Below are 25,799 nucleotides of genomic sequence, written 5' to 3'. Positions count from 1 at the left end.
TTTTTATTTAAATCGTAACAATCACAAAGTACCAAACAAAATCTTTTGTCCTTAATAATTTTCTGGGTCTACCGGTATTTACCATCCGTGGCTGCCGTAGGCACCAACATAAGATGGAGCATAAGAGCCATAAGTTTTCAATACGGGAGCAGCACCATAGCTGGTGTAGGCAGATGAAACCAATGGAGAAGCACCATAGGAGTGAACCAAAGGTGTGGCAATAGTCTTCACAACAGGAGTGTAAGTTTTATATACTGGAGCAGTATAGGTTTTAACAACAGGAGTAACAATAGGCTGCACATATTGGGCCGAGGAGTGAACTTGAGAGATGGATTGATGAGAAACAGCGGTGGGAATGCTCTTCACTACGGTACCAACATGGGCCAATGTTGGTTCTTGGACAATAGTGGTTGCCAAAGGTGCAGTATAGGCGACATGAGAACCACCCAAATATCCGGGACGGGCAGCAGCAATGGCAAAGAAGGCAGCAAGGACAAACTAAAAGGGAAATATATATCGTTAGTGACAATTTTGTTTACAAATAAATATATTTTTCTAAATGAGCTATTTTTCCAACATACCAATTTGTACATTTTGAGTTTTTTGTTTTTGTTTTCTTAGTTGTAGACGCTGAGAGGTACTTGATGTGATTGATAACTTCTTGCCAAAAATGTGTAGTATATATACTACGAAGCATTCACATGAAAATAAAAAACTATTAAATTAATATCTTGGTAATTTTTGTTGTTTTTGTTTCTCTTTGCAGATTTCATTATCCAACACAGTTTCTACATTCTGGAGAATAACAACCACACATATCCCACACGAAATATGTATCGCTGGCTGGGGTCATTAAATGTACTACAGGTTTGTGACAGCCAATCAAATTTGGTCTAAAGCTATTCGTCAAGCACAGCGAGTAAATACACTCATTAACCTCATCGACGTCACGTTATTTCGTAGTAATTTGCAATACGGGCCATCAAATAGGCATAAAAAATTAGATTAAGAGCGAGTTTTAAGATTTATCATTAATTAGGCGAGGCTATATTTGATTACCTTAGTTTAAAAAAAAAAATCATTGTTATAGCCAGATATTTTTATAAAGTATTTATCCAAGGGCTATGGGCTATAAATATGGGGTTTTAAAAAATAATTTCCCTAAGGCAAGCAGAGGAATGTTTATGGAGCGGATTTTTAGCACAATAAACTAGAATTTTTTAAAGAATATTTTTTTCAAAAATATTTTTACATGTCATAAAAGAAAACCAGTAAGGAAAGTTCAAGGGGTACATGCAAGACATGTTAATATCTACAATATCCTGTAACCAGTTCGTGTAACCACCATTTACATAAAATCGGACCTATATATAAATCTGCCGATTTTCACGTATCACAATAAACTTTTACTCAATCAGAATTTTTTAAAGAATATTTTTTTGAACCAATTAAAAAAAACTTCGCAGTCATCAGTCTGTATCTAATGCAGTACTCTATGCAAAATGTTGTGCCAATCGGACAAATATGCAGTACTCTGTGCAAAATTTTGTGTCAATCGGAAAAATATTGGGAGTTTGGTGCATCATTTACCTAAAATCGGACGAAACTATATATGGGAGCTATATCTAAATCTGAACCATTTTTCTCCAATTTGAATAGGGTTCGTCCTTGGGCCAAATAAGTGAACTGTGCCAAATTTCATCCAAATCGGATCATAAATGCGACCTGTACTTTGACGGACATGCGTAAATCGACTCAGAAAGTGATTCTATGCATATTCTCAAAAGGAACCATGGGTCTATCTCGATTCCTTTTGCCTGTTACAAACATATGCACAAAGACATAATACCCTGTACCACAGAGTGGTGAAGGTTATAAAGAATGTTGATTTTTCCAAAGCCAGTAGAACCGATTTTAAAAGCATATTTTCCAAGGGACACCACAACAATAGGCTGGAGTTTTTAAAGAACGAAGTTCTCTCAGATAAGCAAACGTGAATTTTTAAAATCTATTTTTCCAAGGTCTCTCAGATAAAAAATTTAAGGATATTTTTCATGATTCTTTAATTAAAAATGTTAAAGGCTACAAGACGCATAGGTGTGTGAGAAGTGCTATAGATGTGGATATGAATATCTGACCAGTAAGCGTGGATTTTTAAAGAATATTTTTCCCATGACCAGTAAGCGTGGATTTTTAAAGAATATTTTTCCCATGACCAGTAAGCGTGGATTTTTAAAGAATATTTTTCCCATGACCAGTAAGCGTGGATTTTTAAAGAATATTTTTCTCATGACCAGTAAGCGTGGATTTTTAAAGAATATTTTTTTCATGACCAGTAAGCGTGGATTTTTAAAGAATATTTTTCTCATGACCAGTAAGCGTGGATTTTTAAAGAATATTTTTCTCATGACCAGTAAGCGTGGATTTTTAAAGAATATTTTTCTCATGACCAGTAAGCGTGGATTTTTTAAGAATATTTTTATTTTTTATCAAGATCTCTCAGATCGATAAGCGTGGATTTTTAAAGAATATTTTTCTCATGACCAGTAAGCGTGGATTTTTAAAGAATATTTTTTTCATGACCAGTAAGCGTGGATTTTTAAAGAATATTTTTCCCATGACCAGTAAGCGTGGATTTTTAAAGAATATTTTTCCCATGACCAGTAAGCGTGGATTTTTAAAGAATATTTTTCTCATGACCAGTAAGCGTGGATTTTTAAAGAATATTTTTCTCATGACCAGTAAGCGTGGATTTTTAAAGAATATTTTTATTTTTTATCAAGATCTCTCAGATCAATAAGCGTGGATTTTTAAAAAATATTTTCCAATGCCTTTCAGATCAATAAGCGTGGATTTTTAAAGAATATTTTCCAATGCCTTTCAGATCAATAAGCGTGGATTTTTAAAGAATATTTTCCAATGCCTTTCAGATCAATAAGCGTGGATTTTTAAAGAATATTTTCCAATGCCTTTCAGATCAATAAGCGTGGATTTTTAAAGAATATTTTCCAATGCCTTTCAGATCAATAAGCGTAGATTTTTAAAGAATATTTTCCAATGCCTTTCAGATCAATAAGCGTGGATTTTTAAAGAATATTTTCCAATGCCTTTCAGATCAATAAGCGTAGATTTTTATGGAATATTTTCCAATGCCTTTCAGATCAATAAGCGTAGATTTTTATGGAATATTTTCCAATGTCTTTCAGATCAATAAGCGTGGATTTTTAAAGAATATTTTCCAATGCCTTTCAGATCAATAAGCGTAGATTTTTATGGAATATTTTCCAAGGCCGTTCAGTTCAATAAGTGTGGATTTTAAAGAATATTTCTTCAAGGCCTTCAGTCCAATAATTGTGGATTTTTAAAAGATATTTTTCAATGCCTTTCAGATCAATAGGCGTGGATTTTTCTAAAGCCTTTTTTTATTTTTCCAAGACCTTCAGTCCAAGGACTATAAGGGATATCTGAGTGGGCATTTCATTTGTGTTTTCCATGAAATATCCGACCTATTGATGTAGAAATTAAATTCCTCTTAAATTAATTACAAAATGTTTCATATTTAAATTTAAAATCGTTCTTTATTCAAATCTCATAACAATCACGAATACCATTCAAAATCTTTTGTCCTTATCAATTTCTAGTGGCCACAGATCTTTACCAACCGTAGTTACCACCGTAGGCACCAACATAAGATGGAGCATAAGCACCATAAGTTTTCAATACAGGAGCAGCACCATAGCTAGTGTAGGCAGATGAGACTAAGGGAGTAGCACCATATGAGTGAACCAAAGGAGTGGCAGCAGTTTTGTAGACAGGAGCAGTGTAGGTTTTCACGACAGGAGTAACAATAGGTTGTACATAATGACCGCCGGAGTGAACTTGAGTGATGGATTGATGGGATACAGCGGTGGGAATGCTCTTCACAACGGTGCCAACATGGGCCAACGATGGTTGGACAATAGTGGTTGTCAAAGGTGCGCTATAGGCAACATGAGAACCACCCAAGTAGCCGGGACGGGCAGCAGCAATAGCAAAGAAGGCAGCAAGGACAAACTATGATAGGAAGGGAATTTTATATAGTGTTCTTTTTAATAAAATTGGTGGTTCTACTTACCAATTTGAACATTTTGATTAAAGTTTTTTTTCAGGTGTATCCGTTGAGAGGTATTTGACGTGATTGATACATTCTTGCGGAAACCACGTAGTATATATACTATGAAATATGCATTAAACTAAAACTTAATTAAAATAAACCTTGTTTTTGGATAATGATGCTTTTATTTATTTCTCAGCCCTCATTTCTCAAAATGGACAGACATATGAGAACAACAACCTGTGGCATTCCCGCCACAAACCACCAACCACATGGAATAGTCATTGTATGTCTGCTGCTGGTGTGGTCATTAAAAGAATTACAAATTTGTGTGACAGCCAATAAAATTTGGTTTAGAGCAAACCGTCAACCAACCAACACACGCACACACACCTGTCATCACGTTAATTAAGTCAAAGTCAAAACTAGGCAAAACAACACGGACAATAAAAACGAAGATATTATGTCGGACTGACTTAGTTTGTAATGTAAATATTTTCAACGAAATGTCTAGTTTGCGATTTTTTGTAGTGAAGGGGGGTTAAATTTAATTGCCGATATTTTAAAAGGGCGCATGTTAAAATTAATTTGAATTATTTTATTGCTCGCCATAAATGATATCGATATATTAACTTAATTGGATTTTTAAGAATTGTTCTTTATCAGCTGTTTGAATGAATAATAGCCCATGTATATTTCAGTTACAAAAGATTCACGCCCATGATGCCACTCAAGAAACATAACACCTATATGCATTGGAAATAAAGAAAACGGTATTGAGCTAAAAAAAATATGTTGTGTGGGTCTGCCAGAGCTACTGAATTACTAAAATAAAACGTGGACAATCTTTTTCATGGACCAACATCGCAATAAATGTGAATTCTTTAAATAAAAAATTTAAAGGCCTCAATAAGTGTTGAGAAGGACTATAGATGTGGATATGACTAGCTGAACAATAAACGTAGATTTTATAAGGAATATTTTTCCCATGACTGGCAGATCAATAATCGAAGAATTTATAAAGATTTTTTAAAGAATATTTTCCCACGACTATCAGATCTATAAGCCAATTTTTTAAATAATATTTTTCAATTGCTAACAATCAATAAGCGTGGATTTTTTAAAGAATATTTTTCCCATGACTAGCAGATCTATAAGCGTGGATTTTTTAAAAAACATTTTCCCACGACTATCAGTTCTATAAGCGTGGATTTTTTAAAGAATATTTTCCCACGACTAATAGATCTATAAGCGTGGATTTTTTAAAGAATATTTCTCCCATGACTATCAGATCTATAAGCGTGGCTTTTTTAAAGAATATTTTCCCACGACTATCAGATCTATAAGCGTGGATTTTTTAAAGAATATTTTGCCACGACTATCAGATCTATAAGCGTGGATTTTTTAAAGAATATTTTCCCACGACTATCAGATCTATAAGCGTGGATTTTTTAAAGAATATTTTCCCATGACTAGCAGATCTATAAGCGTGGATTTTTTAAAGAATATTTTTCCCATGACTAGCAGATCTATAAGCGTGGATATTTAAAGAATCCCACGACTATCAGATCGATAAGCGTGGATTTTTTAAAGAATATTTTTCAATTGACCTTCAGATCTATAAGCGTGGATTTTTTAAAAAATATTTTCCCACGACTATCAGATCTATAAGTGTGGATATTTAAAGGTCATTTATTTTAATTAAAGGTCATTTCCCTATAAGTGTGGATATTTAAAGGTCATTTTCCCATTTTCAATCTAAAGGTCATTTCCCTATAAAACATTTTCCCACGACTATTTATAAGGTGGATTTTTTTAAAAAACATTTTCCCACGACTATCAGATCTATAAGCGTGGATTTTTTAAAGAACATTTTCCCACGACTATCAGATCTATAAGCGTGGATTTTTTAAAAAATATTTTCCCACGACTATCAGATCTATAAGTGTGGATATTTAAAGGTCATTTATTTTAATTAAAGGTCATTTTCCCACGACTATCAGATCTATAAGCGTGGATTTTTTAAAAAACATTTTCCCACGACTATCAGATCTATAAGCGTGGATTTTTTAAAAAACATTTTCCCACGACTATCAGATCTATAAGCGTGGATTTTTTAAAAAACATTTTCCCACGACTATCAGATCTATAAGCGTGGATTTTTTAAAAAACATTTTCCCACGACTATCAGATCTATAAGCGTGGATTTTTTAAAAAACATTTTCCCACGACTATCAGATCTATAAGCGTGGATTTTTTAAAAAACATTTTCCCACGACTATCAGATCTATAAGCGTGGATTTTTTAAAAAACATTTTCCCACGACTATCAGATCTATAAGCGTGGATTTTTTAAAAAACATTTTCCCACGACTATCAGATCTATAAGCGTGGATTTTTTAAAAAACATTTTCCCACGACTATCAGATCTATAAGCGTGGATTTTTTAAAAAACATTTTCCCACGACTATCAGATCTATAAGCGTGGATTTTTTAAAAAACATTTTCCCACGACTATCAGATCTATAAGCGTGGATTTTTTAAAAAACATTTTCCCACGACTATCAGATCTATAAGCGTGGATTTTTTAAAAAACATTTTCCCACGACTATCAGATCTATAAGCGTGGATTTTTTAAAAAACATTTTCCCACGACTATCAGATCTATTAGCGTGGATTTTTTAAAAAACATTTTCCCACGACTATCAGATCTATAAGCGTGGATTTTTTAAAAAACATTTTCCCACGACTATCAGATCTATAAGCGTGGATTTTTTAAAAAACATTTTCCCACGACTATCAGATCTATAAGCGTGGATTTTTTAAAAAACATTTTCCCACGACTATCAGATCTATAAGTGTGGATATTTAAAGAAAATTTTCCCACGACTATCAGATATATAAGTGTGGATATTTAAAGGACATTTTCCCACGACTATCAGATCTATAAGCGTGGATTTTTTAAAAAACATTTTCCCACGACTATCAGATCTATAAGCGTGGATTTTTTTAAAGAATATTTTCCCACGACTATCAGATCTATAAGCGTGGATTTTTTAAAAAATATTTTCCCACGACTATCAGATCTATAAGCATGGATTTTTTAAATAACATTTTTTAAAAAATATTTTCCCACGACTATCAGATCTATAAGCGTGGATTTTTTAAAAAATATTTTCCCACGACTATCAGATCTATAAGCGTGGATTTTTTAAAAAATATTCTCCCACGACTATCAGATCTATAAGCGTGGATTTTTTAAAAAATATTTTCCCACGACTATCAGATCTATAAGCGTGATCTATAAGCGTGGATTTTTTAAAGAATATTTTCCCACGATTTTTTAAAGAATATTTTTTCCATGACTAGCAGATTAATAAGCGTGATTTTTAAAGAATATTTTTCCCATGACTAGCATATCAAAAAATTCTTTAAAAACTCCACGCTTTTTTAAGAATATTTTTCTATAGGGTCTTAGTGCTATAAATTTAAATAGTTTACCTTCCGATTTTGTGATTTCTTAAATAGAATAAAAAATTACCAACATTTATTTTTTTTAATATATTTTTATTTAAATCGTAACAATCACAAAGTACCAAACAAATTCTTTTGTCCTAAATATATGTGTACGGCCACCGATCTTTACCAACCGTGACTGCCGTAGGCACCAACATAAGAAGGAGCATAAGAGCCATAAGTTTTCAATACGGGAGCAGCGCCATAGCTAGTGTAGGCAGAGGAGACCAAAGGTGTGGCACCATAAGAGTGGACCAAAGGTGTGGCAATAGTCTTCACAACAGGAGTAACAATAGGTTGCACATATTGGGCCGAGGAATGAACTTGAGAGATGGATTGATGAGAAACAGCGGTGGGAATGCTCTTTACAACCGTGCCAACATGGGCCAATGTTGGCTCTTGGACAATGGTGGTTGTCAAAGGTGCAGTATAGGCGACATGAGATCCACCCAAATATCCAGGACGGGCAGCAGCAATGGCAAAGAAGGCAGCAAGGACAAACTATAAAAGATATAATTTTGTTTAATTATTTGATATATTTTTATCTCCTGGCATATTATTTGAATAAAATTTTATTTTATTTCCACCTACCAATTTGTACATTTTGAGAATTTTTTGTTTTATTTTCTTAGTTGTATTCGTTGAGAAGTACTTGGCGTGATTGATAACTTCTTGCAAAAACGCCGTAGTATATATACTAAGAAACTTACACATTAAAACACTACAACTCCACCAAAATTAATTATGTTTTTTTAGATAATGATTTGTTGTTAATTTGTTTGTCTTAACATCCAGTGCCCACCAAGTCGCGATGAGAATAACAATAACAACAACAACGAAAGACATTCCCGCACATGACATATTTATTATTTGCTGGGGTCATTAAAAGAATTACACTTTTGTGAATCACACAGTTTTTGTGAGTGTCGGAGAGGGTAGTGTCGAATAGTACACCTATCTTCCTATTAATTATGTAAAGTTGAAGTAAGACGAAGAAATATCGGTGTACAAAAAATGTATCAAATATATTAGACCTACTAGAAGAGTGTCTAAGAAATATTTCCAAGAAGAAAAATAGTTTCCAAATCCACGTATATAGGCGTGCCACGAGTCATTTTCCACGAAGAATATTTCTGCAGGGGCTGGCAGAGCAATTAGCGTGTATTAAAAAATTCAAGGGCTAACGAAGCTAAAAATGTTTTTAAAAAATATTATCCTAGGGCTGTCAGTCGTACAAAAGTGATTTTTTAAGAATAGTTTTTCATGTGTTAACATACACATAAGCATGGATTATCAGAGTTAATATTGAAAAGATATTTTCCAAAAGACGAGGGAAAGAATTCTGTTCAAAACTTCCAATGATAAGTAAGCGTGGATTATTTCACGAATATATTCCCATGAACTAGCTTAAAAAATAAATTTCCTAGCTTAAAAGGGTGTTTTTGTTAAAAAAAGGAATAGCCGTTCCATAAGCGTGAATTTTTTACATAATACCAGGGCAGTTCGGAAAGTTTGTCTAGCACAAAAAGCGTGATATTAGCAGAAAAAAATAAATGTTTGGGGAAAGTTCCATCTCTGTTATGTACACATTTTGAATTTTGTTTCGATCCGGCAACTCCTTCATATAGAAACAGGTGTTCAAAAAAGGCGCATCCGCAATTTTTTTTACAATGAAAGCAAGCATTTCTAATTTTTCCATTGTCAAAAATTGCGGATGCGTCTTTTTTGAAGGAGTTACCAGAACGAAACAAAATTGAACATGTGTTCACAACAGAGATGGAAGTTTCCAAAACACTTAACTTTTTTCCGTTTATACCGCGCTTTTTGTGATAGGCTAAGAACTTTCCGAACTGTCCTCGTATATTTCTATAAGCTTGAGCGCATTTAAAAAAAAATATTTTGCAAAAACTAGAAGTCCAATATGCGTAGATTTTTTAATCATATTTTTTATGAATAGTGGACGGATAAGTGTGTGTGTGTTTTTCTTAAATATTTGTCTATGGATAGCAGACAAATGAGCGTGGATTTTATTCTCAAGAATATGTGTCCAAGAACTAGCAGATAATAATCGATATTTTTCCTTGGTTCCTAGAACAATAAATGTAAATTTTATTTTTTGTTGTGAGGGTATTATAGCTTTGTGCAGCCCCAAGAGTTTGAAACGCAGCGACATATGGGTTCTAGACCCACTTTTAAGTATATCGATCGTCATATCTCGACTAGCTGAGTCGATCTATTATAATTTGTAAACATGACAGTTTGGGCCAATCGAAAATGTAAGGGTTATGCCCAATGAACACCCCTATTGGATGCTGTTGACCTCTAATTTTTGTTGGTTTTTCGGGCAAATATAATATTACCCTGACTCGGAATAAACATTCGCAGGGAGTTAGAGTTCTGTGGTAGTTGTGAAGGATATCGTACGGTCGGCCCCTACCGACTATACTGCTCCGCTCAATGGTTTTACATAAAACTGTTAGAACAATAAGCGTAGATATTTTAAAACATATTTTTTCAAGGACTAGCAGACCAATGAGCGTGGATTTGTTAACAAATATTTTTTTTCAAGGACTAGCAGACCAATGAGCGTGGATTTGTTAACAAATATTTTTTCAAGGACTAGCAGAGCAATGAGCGTGGATTTTTTAACAAATATTTTTTTCAAGGACTAGCTGACAAATGAGCGTGAATTTTTTAACAAATATTTTTTTTTCAAGGACTAGCAGACCAATGAGCGTGGATTTTTTACAAATATTTTTTTCAAGGACTAGCAGACCAATAAGCTTGGATTTTTTAACAAATATTTTTTTCAAGGACTAGCAGACCAATAAGCGTGGATTTTTTAACAAATATTTTTTCAAGGATTAGCCTTAGACCTTCAGAACAAGAAGCGTGGATTTTTCACATAATATTATGCCTAGAAGCAATAATATTTTCCCTATGACTTCCACAACAAGAAGCGTAGATTTTTCAATTAATGTTTTTCCTAGGGCATCCAGAATAAGAAGCGTAGATTTTTCAATGAATATTTTTCCTAGGGCATCCAGAATAAGAAGCGTAGATTTTTCAGTTAATATTTTTCCTAGAACTATTCAGTTTTTAAAACAAGGTTTTTCCTGGGACCTGTTTTGAAAACCATAAAATTCCAAGTACATTCAGAATAATAATCGTGGATAAATCCGTAATTTTTAAATGTTCAATTTTGAAGTGCATATTTTTTAGAATTTACTTTGTATTAATCTTTTTACTATAATTTTTAGTATATGTATGTATAATAACACCTACCCATAGCCAGAGGAAGCAAGAACCTTTATTTCCGCTCAATCAATTTAATGATTATTTACTTAATATTTTATTTTTCTGGTGGCCAAAAATCATGGAAATTTATCAATAAAAGCAAAAACAAATAATAATAACATTTTTGGCAAAAAAAAAATATTTTATCGGAAGCAATGAATAAAAGAAAATATTTTGTTAATGACTAGCTAATAAATTGCCAGCTAGCTGAGCTGTTGTTTTTCGATAAATTCATTCATACGAAACTGAAAAAAAATCAAAACAAATCAAAAAAACCGGCGATTGGGGATACAAGTTATGCTCATGATAGTGGCTGTTAAAATCTGTCAATTGCTTTGAGATGCCATCCGCTGATTTTAGATCTAATTACAGCTCTATTTACATTACAAACATATTACTGCTAATTAAAATTAACAATAAAAACAACAACAGGATTTATGATCATGACTATTACAATGAAAAAAAAAATTGAAATCAGTTATGATTTACATTTCTTGCACCCAGTGAAGCTTAACACAAGGTTATATTAAAAATACCCCGAGCTGCATAATATCTCATTTCACTTATATTAGAATATTTTCCAAGAAAGTAAACTATTTGTAACTATAAATACTCTGCTAATCAAAGATTTATTCAGCAAACTTATTTAATACTTCACTTAGTTAAACATTAGTAGAAAGTTATTAGAAACAAAACAAAAATCGAAAATGTTCAAATTGGTGAGTTAAAACATAATACAAAAAATTTTTAATAATTTTTCTTAATATTATAAAATCCTTACAAAAATTAGGATTAAGGAATATTTTTTGTATCCTATCATCAGACTTAATTTAGAGTTGGTAAACATACTTAGATGTGCGCAGTTTGAATCAAATCCGACACTCAATTTATTTAATATTGGATTAACAATTTTTTTCACAATTTTTACCATCGTGAATTTTTTAAACAATATAAAGAACTTCATACACAATTTTTATTCCAAAGTCTTTTTCATATATTTAAATCTATTTGTTTTTTTTTCAGTTGGTATTATCTGCTCTCATTGCCTTGGCTGTGGCCCGTCCCAGTGGTCTGGTTGCTTCAGCACCCTATGTAACCTATAATCAACCTACAGTTGCCATACATCAACCTGCCTTGGCCACAGTTGGAGCTGTAGTCCATACCGTTCCCACTTCGGTGTCACATGCTAGTCATTCTGTAGTTCATAAATCGGCTCATGTTGTTCAGGACGTTGTCGCCCCAGTGGTCAGAACTTCATATGTAACACCCGTTTTGCGAACTGTTTCGGCTCCAGTATATCATGGCGGTTATGTTTCATCATCTCCATATGGTACCTATGCTGCTTCACCATATTCTCGTGTATATTAAACATGAACATCACAAGGTGCAAATTGTTATTATTGTAGAAAACAATATTGAATAATTATCTAGACATGTGATTAAATATTTCAATATTGTAATCATGTGTGCAGAATAAATGTAGTTATGTAGTAAATAGAGAAAAACAAGCAATAAATGTTTCAATGAACATTCTATTTACCACAGGAATTAATATACATAATTAAAAAATCGTTAACGACGACCAGGCCTAATCCTTCAAAATGAGATTCAGATTACGAATTGAGGAAATTGAGTGCCTAGGTTGCAAAAACTGAACATGAAACTTTGACGTATCAAAAATTAAGCGACACCATTCTTGTAGAAGAAGTTTTTTTTATAAAAAAAATCTGGAATGTCAAATTACAGCCAAAAATAAGCTAAAACCTTTAGAATACAGAAAATGGGGCGGAGAATCATATGAATCACACGAGCCAAGTTCGGAAAGTTCTTAGCCTAGCACAAAAGTCGAGGTATAAACAGAAAAAATTAAGTGTTTTGGAAACTTCCATCTCTGTTATGAACACATGTTAAATTTTGTTTCGATCTGGCAACTCCTTCATATAGAATCAGGTGTTCAAAAAGACGCATACGCAGTTTTTTTCAATGGAAAAATTAGAAATGTGTGCTTTTATTGTACAAATTTTTTGAACACCTGTTTCTATATGAAGGAGTTGCCAGATCGAAACAAAATTTAACATGTGTTCATAACAGAGATGGAAGTTTCCTAAACACTTAATTTTTTTCTGTTTATACCGCAATTTTTGGCTTGGCTAAGAACTTTCCGAATTGCGCTCGTTAGGGGGTTCTATTAACCCTTTCAATGTCAAAAAAATTGTTGTCGGCACAGAGTTTAGAAAAAAAAAAACTATTCTTATTTTATTCCTCGGACAGTTTTGTGTGTCTTTCAGCAAAAACAAAAACATTAATTGTAACGGTTCATAGGATAACCGAAAAAAAACGCAAAGAAGGAGAGTAATTTTAAATGTCGAATATATTCGACAAAAACACTGAAAGGGTTAAAGTATGGACCTATGTAGAAATAATTATGAACAATTTTTCCCAAGCTCCAAAAACTTGGAATACTAAATTATATCCTACAAAAGACCCCAAATGGGCGGTATTCTTATATTGGAGGTTAGTCATAGCATGCACCTATATTGATCATTTTCAGAACAGGTTGCTGAAAGTTGACATAAAATTTGGTGGGAACATTCGGCCAAAACCTTCAAAATATCGAAAATAAGGCTCCTTCATATATGCATGACTATCTCCAAGAACCCGGAATGTCAAATTACAGCAATTTTGGTTGGGAAATTCGTGGGATGTAATGTTGTTTGGGCGTTACAACAAAACGTGAACCGATATATTCCATTTCAATACCAAAATATTATACTCGACCGTGGAAGTTATAGAAGTTTGGTTGAGCCCCTCAAAATAAGGAACCAATGCAGACAATTTTTCTACTTCAGTCTGCGATTTCTCTATTGGGGGTTAAAAGCACGAAATGGCAAATTTAAATCAGTGAGCGGAGCAGTATAGTCGGACGGGCCCGACCATATGATACCCTACACAACTTCCATGAACATCTAACTTTCTGTGGTACCACATTCTGGCCTTGGGCAATATTTCGCGATGTTTGCACCCTCTTGATCCACTAGAGGTCAACAAATATTACTAATATTCAGTACAGTCCTTCTAATTACTTGTCCAGATTCCCTTCAACGTGGGTTGTTTTGTGACGTTCGGCTTTCAATTGTGGCCTGCAAATCGACTCAAAAAAATAGGTTTTCGGCCCACCTCATCCCAAAATTATTATCCGATCTTCACCGAAAATTGTAGGCGTTGTCCATGACCATACCTGGATACTAGTGAAAATTTTCAAAACGATGAGCGCTATATTTCCACCCTCTAGTGTTGTAATGGGTTACTAAATAATATCTGAGTACGTAAGCACCTGTAAACATTTATGTGTAACTCCCACATCCGAGTACATACGACAATAAAATTGGTATCTTCTCGGGTCTATGTCCTTCAGGGGTAAATCTTTACGCTATAGGATACACATTTTGTCATTTTTCACACAAAATTCAGGGTCCATTTGACCCGATAAATATTGACCGATCCTTATCGGAACAGGCATGCTTATTCATTGGCCCGATCCCCTTCTCCGTGCAAAAATTCGCGGTGTTTGGGCCATAATTGCGGCTTCTGGAGCGACCAGAAAAACACATAAAAATAAAGTTTTTGGTCCATTTCATCCCCCATTTCATCCCCCTAAATTCATTGGCCAGAACCCATCCTACATGCAAAATTTCGTGAAGATTGGTCCATAACTGTGGCCTGTATCGTGTTTACAAATTATAATGCACAGACGGACGGACGGACACACATGTCTAGATCGACTCAGCTACAAACTTTTGGGGCTGCTCAAAGCTATAATACCCTGACAATATAGTTGTGTAGGGTATAAAAATATGTATGGGATCTACAACTAAACAAAGGCATTTATTGGAGATTTTCTACTAGAAAGTTCTCATAATTCAATATACCTGATTGTGACAACTTCGAATGACAAATTTCATATATAACGTTTAAAAATCGTGTTTTTATATTTTCAACAAAAAAAAATACAATAACAAATCACAAATAATTTAACCAAATATCAATTGAAACTCAATTGAATTACCACGACTTAATTACAACAGGAGCTGATTCGTAGGTGTGCAAGACAGGAGAGGCCACAGTTTTAAGCAAGGCAGGAGCAGAGTATGTCTCCACAACAGGTGTAGCCAAAGTCTTGGTAGTATAAGAAGTGGTCTTCACCGCAGGTGCCAAAACATCTTGCACAACATGAGCGGAGCCATGGACAACGGAATGACTTTGATGCGATACGGAAGAGGGTACAGATTTTACCAGGGAACCCGTCTGAGCATAACCATGCTCTTGAACAGTCACAGTAGACAAGGGAGCAGAATGGACCTCAACGGATTCATAAAGACCAGGACGAGCCAAGGCAATTGCGAATAGAGCAGACAAAACCACCTGGAGGAACAAAGGAAGACATGCCGTATATTCCAAATTCAATTTAGATAAATTCGGTAATTGATTTTATTACTTACCAATTTGAACATTTTGATTTGATTAATTGTTTTGTGTGTAATGAGATTCTGTGTTGCTTCAAATGCTTGAAGTAGAAGAAGTGTAATGATTAATTCCCCAAAAATAAACGTGTTTATATACCGAATCTTTAAACGTTGTTAAGCGTTGGTATATTTTACTTCTAAACGCACACATACACATACAGTTATGTAGTAATGGTGTTATTGAAAATGCCATAACAACTTTAAAGAATAATAAGGGCACCAATTACCTTCATGCGGAGAAGTGAGTGAGTGAGTAAAACGTTTTTGGTAGCTTCGAAATATTATGGGTATTTCAAGGTCATTACATTATTGTTCTTTATAACTTAACGTACATTGATATAAATAATTATGAAAATATATAGATTTTGATAAATCTGAAGAAAATAATTTTCCGATAATATTTATTACACTGTGTGACAAATTTTAATTTTTGTTATTTGATAATTACCGGGAAATTCCAACAGTTTATGAAAGAAGGCCTGTGAATTTCTTAAAAACTATTGAATATAAATATATAGTTTGTTTTGGGACTTGCAGTGGAATTTGATGTGGAATATTTTATTCTTTGACATAATATACCTAAAATCATGTTTCATGTTACTTTAATGCGCTAGTCGAAAAAAGTACTGGGAAATGTCTTTGAAAAAAATACAAGAACTTTTTGAATTTTTTGTTCAAAATATATGACGTTTAATAAGTACGATCTTAACTCTAAAACGATTTGATGTCTTTCTAAGATTTTTAGATTTAGTCTATTCTGACACTTATAGTAAAACATTATGGCGAACATTTCTGTAGAATATTCAGAGCAGCCTTCACCCCGTTCTGAATGAGTTTTCACTCACATCACTGGATTTTAAACTAAAATTAAAACCAGTGAACGGTGCCGACCATATGATATCCTACACAACTCCCACGGAACTCTAACTTTATGTGGATATATATTCCGAGCTTTGGCAATACTTTGCGTTATTTTCACGATCTTGGCCGTTTAGAGGTCAACAGTTCTTATTATACCCTACACAACTATGTTGTCAGGGTATTATAGCTTTGTGCAGCCCCAAAAGTTTGTAACGCCGAGAAATATTGGTCCTAGACCCACCTTTAAGTATACCGATAATCATATCTCGACTAGCTGAGTCGATCTAGACATGTGTGTCCGTCCGTCCGTCTGTCCATTATAATTTGTAAACACGATACATGCCACAGTTATGGACCAATCTTCACGAAAAATTTCATGTAGGATGGGTTCGGCCCAATGAAGACCTCTATTGTTTTTCGAAAAGATCGGTTTACATTTAGGGGATGAAATGGACCAAAAACTTTATTTTTGTCGGTTTTTCTGGTCGCTCCAGAGGCCGTAATTATGACCTAAACACCGTGAATTTTTGCACGGAGAAGGGGATCAGGCCAAAGAATAAGTATGCGTGTTTTGATAAAAATCTGTTATTATTTAGCGGGTCAAATGAACCCCGACTTTTGTGTGAAAAATGACAAAATTTGTATTCTATGGCGTATATGTTTACTCCTGAAGGACATCGATATAATTCATACCAATTATATTGTCGTATGTACTCGGATGTGGGAGATACACTTAAATATTTAAAGGTTCTTACGTATTGATATAGTATTCAGTAACCCATTGCCACACTAGAGGGCATAAATATAGCGCTGATCGCTGATCACATCCCAACCCACCGTGAAGGGAATCTATGTTAGATTTTCGTGGAAGTTGTGTAGGGTATCAAATGATCGGCCCCGTCAGACTATAATGCTCCTCTCACTGTTTTTTTTTTTACTCTGGCATCTTATCCAAATCATGTTTTCCCGGAGTGAACATTTAGGCCATAAGATTCAAATTTTATTATCATTATCATTATCACAACCAACGTGTAACGTTTGTGATGTTCGGTTTATAATAGCGACCTCTAAAGTGATTAGAAACCCAGACAAAAATAAAGTGTTCGGTTCATTTTATCCCCTAAATATCATATCTTCATCAGCGAAAATAATAAGCGTTGCCCTAGACCATAGCCGAAACTTCTGTTAACTTTCTAATCAATCAAGTCGACAATTCCGTCCTCTAGTGTGGTAATACAAAACAATGTCAGAATGGGTAGGTCCCTGTAATTTTTATACCCTACACAACTATGTTGTCAGGGTATTATAGCTTTGTGCAGCCCCAAGAGTTTGTAACGCCGCGAAATATTGGTTCTAGACCCACATTTTAGTATACCGATCGGCATATCTCGACTAGCTGAGTCGATCTAGACATGTGTGTCCGTCCATCCGTCCGTCTGTCCATTATAATTTGTAAACACGATACAGGCTGCAGTTATAGACCAATCTTCACGAAATTTTGCATGTAGGATGGGTTCTGCCCAATGAAGACCCCTATTGTTTTTGAAAAGATCGGTTAATATTTAGGGGATGAAATGAACCAAAAACTAAATTTTTGTCTGAGTTTCTGCGAATTTCTACATGGAGGAGGGGATTGGGCCAAAGAATGAGCATGCCTGTGTTTATAAAGATCGGTCGATATTTAGCGGGTCAAATGGACCCTATCTTTTGTGTGAAAAATTGCAAAATTTGTATTCTATAGCGTATATAATTACTCCTGAATAACATAGAGCCGAGATGTTGGTAGTATATCCAAGAGGAGTGGTTGACCTTTAAATTGATACCAATTATATTGTCGTATGTACTCGGATGTGGGAGTTACATTTAAATATTTACAGATGCTTATGTATTCAGATATTATTCAGTAACCCATTACCACACTGGAGGGCGGAAATATAGCGCGGATCGCTTTGAAATTTTCCATGAGGATCCAGGAATGTTCAAGGATAACGCCCATAATTTTCGGTGATGAGGTGGACCGTAAACTTAAGTTTTTGTGTTTTTCTACTCAATATATAGGCCACAATTGAAAGTCGAGCATCATAACACAACCCACCGTGAAGCTAATCTGGACAAGTAATTAGAAGGTATTTACTGAATATTAGTAATATTTGTTGACCTCTAGTCGGTCTAGAAATATTTTCCATGCTCAGAATATATAACCACAGAAAGTTAGATTGTCGTGGAAGTTGTGTAGGGTATCATATGGTCGGCCCCGTCCGACTATACTGCTCCGCTCACTGGTTTACGTATAACTTCAACATTTGATTATCAACTTCTCTCCTCGGTTATATTATTCAGGAAAAATATACACGCATTTATACCCGCAAACTATTAACAGATTTTAATTTCTTGGCCAGATCACCATCATAGTTGAAATTTCGTAACGTTCGATGGCCAAAAAGATAAAATGGCGATGGTGCATTTGAGCCACTAAATAGTTACCGATCACCACCAAAATAGGAGTCGTCTTGGCTCAAACATACATGCAAAGTTTCGTGACGATTGGTCCATAACTGTGGTGTGTACTGTGTTTCCGAAATATTGAATGAAAAGATGGACGAATACACTTGACTAGGTCGACTCAGCTAGTCGAGATATTACGATCATTATACTAAAAGGGGGGTCTAGAACTTATTTTTCGCGGTCTTATAACTCTTGAGCCACACATAACTATACCACATAGTTGTGTATGATATAAAACGAGCTCTGAAATAGTTCTCATACATTGCTAGTAATTTTAGGATGTTTGGCACTGAAAAAATCTGTACAACTTTTGCTATAGCCCCCATTTCAAATTTTCGAGCCAATTTAGGCATCACAATAGCGAAATTTCCAACCAATGTGTTGAAATTTGACATTCCGAATACTTGGCGGATTCTAGCCAAATTTTCCAATCCGACAATATGTATGATAATTTACAATAAAGGTTCCGGTTATAGGGTTTCCAAATGATGTAAAGTACTTGACAAATTTCATTTCTTTTCCTGACAAATTATATTTCTTGTACATTAGAAAAAGTAATGATTTAGAATTCTTTTTTATAATTAATTATTTCAATGAACTTGCAGTTACACACAATAATTAGAACATGACCTAGAAATATCCACTATATTCGAAACTACTACTTCACTTGAAGTTATTGTCTTTATTATGTCTTAAAAATGTTATGGTATTTTCAATAACAACATTACCACTTATGTGTATATGTGAATGTGTGCGTTTAGAAGACAAACTGTTCAACGCTTTACAATGTTTAAAGATTCGGTATATAAACACGTTTAATTTTGGGGAATTAATCATTACACCTATTCTTCTTCAAGCATTTGAAGCAATTCAGACTCCCCATTTCCATACAAACAACAATAAATCAAATCAAAAAAATGTTCAAGTTGGTAAGTAATCAAAATACTTTCTTGAATATAAAAAATATTCAAAATATTCAATAAAATTCGTTTATCTCCCTTTTCCTGCAGGTGCTGTTGTCTGCTCTATTCGCCCTTGCCTTGGCTCGTCCTGGTCTCTATGAATCCGTTGAGGTTCATTCTGCTCCCTTGGCTACGGTAACTGTGCAAGAACATGGATATGCCCAAACTGGTTCCCTGGTAAAGTCGGTACCCTCTTCCGTATCGCATCAAAGTCATTCGGTTGTCCATAGTTCCGCCCATGTTGTGGAAGATGTTTTGGCACCTGCCGTGAAGACCACTTCTTACACCACCAAGACATTGGCTACACCTATTGTGCAGACATACTCTGCCCCAGCTTTGATTAAGACTGTTTCTACTCCTGTATTGCACACATACGAAACAGCCCCTGTTGTAGTAAAGTCGTGGTAATAGAATAGACTGTAGTTTGTTAAATTATTTGTAATTTGTCTAGTATTGTAAATATATTGAAATGCAAAAAAATCCTGTTTGAACCTAATATAATAATAATGTTTAATTATTTTAATGCAAAAATAGGTAAAACAAGTAAACACATCTTTAAGTTCGACCATGTCGAACCTTTAATACATTTCACGATGAGTTGAACATTTAATATGTCAGTAATTGTTCAGACCTTCATAAATGGCGGGTTATGCTATGGCTAATTTTTTGTATGGCGGAGGATTTGACACCCAATTTTGACACCCAAACAAAGTGCAATAAATTTCAAAATACCGAACATTTGGGAGTGACATTATTGGGGGCTATACCAAAAAGTTGTAAAAAGAAGTAATAACATTGTACGTAAAAATTGCCAAAGCTCTAGCTTAAATTTTACAAGCTATATCATGATTCTAACAGACGGACAGACAAACATATGAACATCCCTATCTCGACATGGAATTTTATTTTGATCAAGAATATATATACTTTATGGAATATCCGGTGAATATTTCAAGGTGTAGCAAACGGAATGACAAATTGTATATACCCTTGACGGTATGGTGTAGGGTATAAACAAGATTGATACAATCGAAATATCTATTACAAGTATAGCTATAGAGGATTCAATTATTTTCCAAATTATGAATTTTTAAAATTTTGTAAAACATTATTTAAAAACCAGTGAGCGGAGCAGTATGGTCGGACGGGGCCGACCATATGATACCCTACACAACTTCCACGAAAAACTAACTTTCTGTGGATCTATATTCTGAGCTTGGGCAATATTTCGCGATATTTGAACCATCTAGACCAACTAGAGACCGACAATTATAACTAATGTTCAGTACAGCCCTTCTAATTACTTATCCAGGCATGCTTATTCTTTGGCCCGATCCCCTTCTCCATGCAAAAATTCGCGATGTTTGGGCCATAATTGCGGCCTCTGGAGCGACCAGAAAAACCGACAAAAATTAAGTATTTGGTCCATTTCATCACCTAAATATTAACCGATCTTTACCGAAAACAATAGGGGTCTTCATTGGGCAGAACCCATCCTACATGCAAAATGTCGTGAAGATTGGTCCATAACTGCAGCCTGTATCGCGTTTACAAATTATAATGGACAGACGGACAGACAAATTATAATGGACGGACACACATGTCTAGATCGACTCATCTAGTCGAGATATGACCATCGGTATACTTAAAGGTGGGTCTAGGACCAATATTTCGAGGCGTTAGAAACCCCATAAGGAAAGGAGAAACATTGGACTGGGTCGACTGTATAGTACCCTACACCAATTTGGGTATATACAAGAGATGTTTCTACGATTCTTATAGTAACATACATTATTGTTTTTTGAAATTTCATCCAAACCATACTGTTGTTATGTCGAATTTTTTGAAATCTATTTCCTGATATGCGTCCCAAATTTGATTCAAAATTCAATATCAAAAATATAACTGAGCTGAAGGACCGCAGTTTGTCTATTAGTTAAATTTTCTGACTACCTTTACTGAATGCCTGATATGTTTGGGCAATTGCCGTAGGAAAATACCCACCCCTCCAAAATTTAAGCCCTGTCTTGAAACATCATCCTTTCCTGTACACTAATATTATATTAAATACTATTAAGTTAGCACTGTATGTTATTTATTTATTTTTATGTACTTAATTGATTGCTTATTGAAAAAAATAAATAAACAGTTTTAAAAACAAATTCTAAAAATGTTTTTTATTTGTGGACGTCTAAAAAATCTGGTAGTGGGGGTTCTTAATATCAGTTTCTTAGCCGCTTGTAAAACAGTAATGTCACTCACATGGCTACCTCCCAAAAAAATACGAAAAATAAAAATCCCAAAAAATTTGGACAATTTTGGCAAAATTTCACAAAAATACCAGGCGCCCAGAACAAAATAGCCCGCCAAAAAAAAATAAAAATTCCGAAAAATTTTGTTCTGGCAACACCCTACCCGCCAAAAAATCCGAGCGCCTAAAAGTATGCTACAAATTTTGATTTTTTGTAGGGTGTTGCCAGATGCAATTTGTTCCTACATTTATTTTTTGCCGGGCTACTTGCTATTTTGTTCTGGGCGCCTGGTATTTTTGGCCAAAAATGCCCAAAACCAGGTGAATGGAAAATTGTGACGTCATCACATGAATAAATGTGGCACGTGTAGGAGCATGTAACTTACCAACGTATTTGTATCCGTAAATAAAAACAAACAATATTTTTAGTGCAATCGTATTTTTTTTAATTTTTATTAAATATTCTTTGTAAAAAATTTATATACATTTAAAAAAAATATTAATTTTAATAAATTATGTTCTTAATAACTAAACCGATTTTTTGGTCTGCCTCTATTGCCTTGCAATCCTTCTTTGTGGAATTTTCTGATTGAGAGAAACGGATAATTCCAAAATATATTCCAAATTATGGTTATAGGCGGGCCTGTCATATTTTCAAGCTACTTGTAGATAATTTTCGTTTCGATTGTCATCAAACGGAAATCCTAGCCGAGCATATGTAATTCGCAATAACCTGGAATGAAAAATAAAAGATATATTAAAAAAATATATTTTTTAATGAGAAAAATGTTTTTTTTTAATTTTAATTTTAAATAATATTTGAATAAAAATCTTGAAATTTGGGGTGAGGGTCACTTTTGGTCCAAAGGTGTCAGATAAGGCTGTGTTTTTGAAAATTCGTACTAGAACGGCACGAAAAGTACTAAAAGTGATACAATTTCTATTTGGCGAACCGGTGGAGCTAGAACTTAAGGAGGGTAGGATCGATGTACTAAAGGGTTTTTGGAAATTCGAACTCCAACAATGCGAAAAGTACTAAAATGTACAAAACTTCTTACATTTGAAAGGATAGAGCTAAAAACTTGAAATTTGGAATGCGAATCAAGGTTGAGAAGTGGGGTCGATATTAGGAGGTGGTTTTGAAAGTGTTTAGTCATGTATACGAAAATGAAGCTGGAATTCGGAAATTTGGAGTTAGGATCACTGTTAGGTTGTCGGATTGGGGTGAGTAGGAAATTTATATTAATGTATACTATGTACTATTTGGTACAACTTGGATTTATATGAACCGATAGAGTGGGAACACTGCAATTTGGAAAGAAGAAGTAGGTTCGATATAGGGAGGTGGTTTGGGAAGTGTGTATACGAAAATGGAGCGGGAATCCTAACATTTTGAGTTAGGATCACTGTTAGGGTGTCGGATTGGGGTGAGTAGGAAATTTCTATTAATTATGTACTAAATTCGGTACAATTTGGATATATATGAACCGATATTCTTAACATTTGTGTAACATTTGTAATGTCGGTCTAAAATTGTGGTCTCTAGAACGACCCGAAAAAATACGAAAATAAGGTTTCAGTTCATATGATCTCTTAAATGCCATCCGATTAACACCGAAAAATATGACTGTCATCAGCGCGACATATCCGCCTTCTGTCAACTTATCCGGTCTATGTTCTACAGGGGTAATAGAATGTAAATTATGCCATTATACCCTACACAACTATGTTGTCAGGGTATTATAGCTTTGTGCAGCCCCATAAGTTTGTAACGCCGCGAAATATTGGTCCTAGACCCACCTTTAAGCATACCGATCGTCATATCTCGACTAGCTGAGTCGATCTAGACATGTGTGTCGGTCCGTCCGTCCGTCTGTCCATTATAATTTGTAAACACGATACAGGCCACAGTTATGGACCAATCTTCACAAAATTTTGCATGTAGATAGGGGTCTGGCCAATGAAGACCCCTATTGTTTTTGATAAAGATCGGTTAATATTTAGGGTCGCTCCAGAGCCCGCAGTTATGGTCCGAACATCGTGAAATTTTACATGGAGAAGGGGATCGGGCCTAAGAATAAGCAATCGTGTTTTGATAGAGGTCGGCCTGACTTTTGTGTGAAAAATTATAAAATTTTTATTCTGGGGCGTATATACTTGCTCCTGAAGGACATATACTCGAGATGGTGATAGTATGTCCAAGATGAGTTGTTGACCTTCAAATTGATACCAACTATATGGCTGTATGTACTCCGATGCGGGAGTTATACGTAATTAGGTAAAGGTGACTATGTGCCTAGTATTACTATTACTCCATAAGAGGACGGAAATATCGCGCTGATCGCTTTGAAATAGTACATGAAGTTCCGATAATGGTCAAAGACGACGCTTATAGTTTTCGGTGAAGTTGAGATTTCATTCAGGGGGTGCAATGAACCGAAAACTTTAATTTTGTCAGATTTTCTAGTCACTCTAGAGGCAATTATTATATACAGAACATCACATATTTTACAAGGTGAAGGGGATCTGACCAAATACTTAGAGCGGATGTTTAGATGATGATCGGTCAATTTTCCGAGGGTCAAATCAACCAAAACCTAAAGTGACCAATTTTTTATTGTACGGCGTAAAAATGCACTTCAAGAAAAAAACATTTTGGAAAATATGCAAGAGTTAGAAAGAGGAGTTGTTGATCTATAATCGTTAAAAAGGGTGCAAATATCACGAAATATTGCCCAGGCTCAGAATATAGAACCGCCGAAAGTGTGCTTGTCGTGGTAGTTGTGTAGGGTATCATATGGTCGGCCCCGTCCGACTATACTGCTCCGCTCACTGGTTTTTTTATAGAAATGGCTGGGTCCATTTGACCCGTTAAATATTGGCCGAAATAAAGTATGTATTCCATTGTCAAATATTCTCCTCCTTTCGTTGTGTTTGGGCCATAATTGTTGTCTCTAGAGCGACCAGAAATATATACAAAATTAAATATTCACCGTTCATTACGAAAAACAATAGCGGTCTTCTATGACCAGAATCGGCCCTGCATGCACAAATTTGTGATGATTGGTCCATAACTGTGGCCTGTACTGTGTATATAACTTTTAACAGACAGATAGACGGATACACATGTCTAGATCGGCTCAGCTAGTCGAGATATGACGAATGATATTGTAAAATATGGGCCTAGGACCAATATTTCGTGGTAGGCTACACAAAGCTATAGAAAATAGGAAAATGAGGTCAGGCATCATCAGAAGTTTGTCTTTTTAATGGTTTAAATCGCATCTCTTAAAATCAGGATAGAACTATCACCCATTTGATGGCACCGTCGAATCTTAAGTTTTTTGCCAAATGGGTCTTAGCATTACAGCTCCTCGGCTGAACATTTTTGAAATATATCCATGTTTTGAAATAGCCTCATATAAAATTCCCGCCCCATTTTCTATATATATTGAAAGGTTTAACTGAATTTCCCTACCGAAGTGATTGTAATTTGACAACCAGGATTTTTTGATATTGACGACTTTTTTGATAAAGGTTTTAAATGTGACATTGTCCACCGCCCCATTTTCGATATTTTGAATATTTTACATAAAAAAGTGTAAATACATAAGTAAATATATTCCGACCATTGTCGGAATTGTTCGCATTTGTAAACGAAAATGGTTGGTAATTTTCATTATTCTGAAGAGAATAGAATTTTCCAACCAAAGTTGCTGTAATTTGGCATTCCTTAATCCTGGTGAATAAAATATTTGTTCCCAGAAAATGACAATATAGGTCTTTTGTTTT

At 34.6% G+C, this 25,799-nt stretch overlaps 6 protein-coding genes across 6 annotated transcripts; 2 read left to right on the top strand and 4 right to left on the bottom strand.

The window, feature by feature from the left end:
- Window positions 1-78: 78 nt before the first annotated feature.
- Window positions 79-593, bottom strand: LOC133330000 (pupal cuticle protein G1A-like). The gene is made up of 2 exons (XM_061538460.1): window positions 582-593; window positions 79-498 (listed from the first exon to the last, which is right to left on the bottom strand). The coding sequence occupies exons 1-2, from the start codon at window positions 591-593 to the stop codon at window positions 79-81; spliced, it is 432 nt and encodes a 143-aa protein (XP_061394444.1).
- Window positions 594-3,654: 3,061 nt separating this feature from the next.
- On the bottom strand, window positions 3,655-4,126 carry LOC133329999 (cuticle protein LPCP-23-like). Its single transcript, XM_061538459.1, has 2 exons — window positions 4,115-4,126; window positions 3,655-4,053 (listed from the first exon to the last, which is right to left on the bottom strand). Exons 1-2 carry the CDS (start codon window positions 4,124-4,126, stop codon window positions 3,655-3,657), a joined length of 411 nt encoding a protein of 136 aa, XP_061394443.1.
- A 3,608-nt stretch (window positions 4,127-7,734) lies between these two features.
- LOC133329998 (retinin-like) lies at window positions 7,735-8,211 on the bottom strand. Its single transcript, XM_061538458.1, has 2 exons — window positions 8,200-8,211; window positions 7,735-8,109 (listed from the first exon to the last, which is right to left on the bottom strand). Exons 1-2 carry the CDS (start codon window positions 8,209-8,211, stop codon window positions 7,735-7,737), a joined length of 387 nt encoding a protein of 128 aa, XP_061394442.1.
- A 3,401-nt stretch (window positions 8,212-11,612) lies between these two features.
- Window positions 11,613-12,273, top strand: LOC133329997 (retinin-like). The gene is made up of 2 exons (XM_061538457.1): window positions 11,613-11,624; window positions 11,929-12,273. Exons 1-2 carry the CDS (start codon window positions 11,613-11,615, stop codon window positions 12,271-12,273), a joined length of 357 nt encoding a protein of 118 aa, XP_061394441.1.
- Window positions 12,274-14,967: 2,694 nt separating this feature from the next.
- On the bottom strand, window positions 14,968-15,416 carry LOC133329996 (uncharacterized). Its single transcript, XM_061538456.1, has 2 exons — window positions 15,405-15,416; window positions 14,968-15,327 (listed from the first exon to the last, which is right to left on the bottom strand). Exons 1-2 carry the CDS (start codon window positions 15,414-15,416, stop codon window positions 14,968-14,970), a joined length of 372 nt encoding a protein of 123 aa, XP_061394440.1.
- Window positions 15,417-19,711: 4,295 nt separating this feature from the next.
- LOC133329995 (uncharacterized) lies at window positions 19,712-20,164 on the top strand. Its single transcript, XM_061538455.1, has 2 exons — window positions 19,712-19,723; window positions 19,805-20,164. Exons 1-2 carry the CDS (start codon window positions 19,712-19,714, stop codon window positions 20,162-20,164), a joined length of 372 nt encoding a protein of 123 aa, XP_061394439.1.
- Window positions 20,165-25,799: the final 5,635 nt, after the last annotated feature.

The sequence above is a fragment of the Musca vetustissima genome, unplaced genomic scaffold, assembly GCF_032173495.1.
Source record: "Musca vetustissima isolate MV318-11 ecotype Yass unplaced genomic scaffold, APGP_CSIRO_Mvet_v1 utg163580, whole genome shotgun sequence".
Classification (NCBI taxonomy): Eukaryota; Metazoa; Arthropoda; class Insecta; order Diptera; family Muscidae; genus Musca; species Musca vetustissima.
Note: the sequence above shows the minus strand (reverse complement) of the source record. Positions and strands in the feature narration are given on the sequence as shown.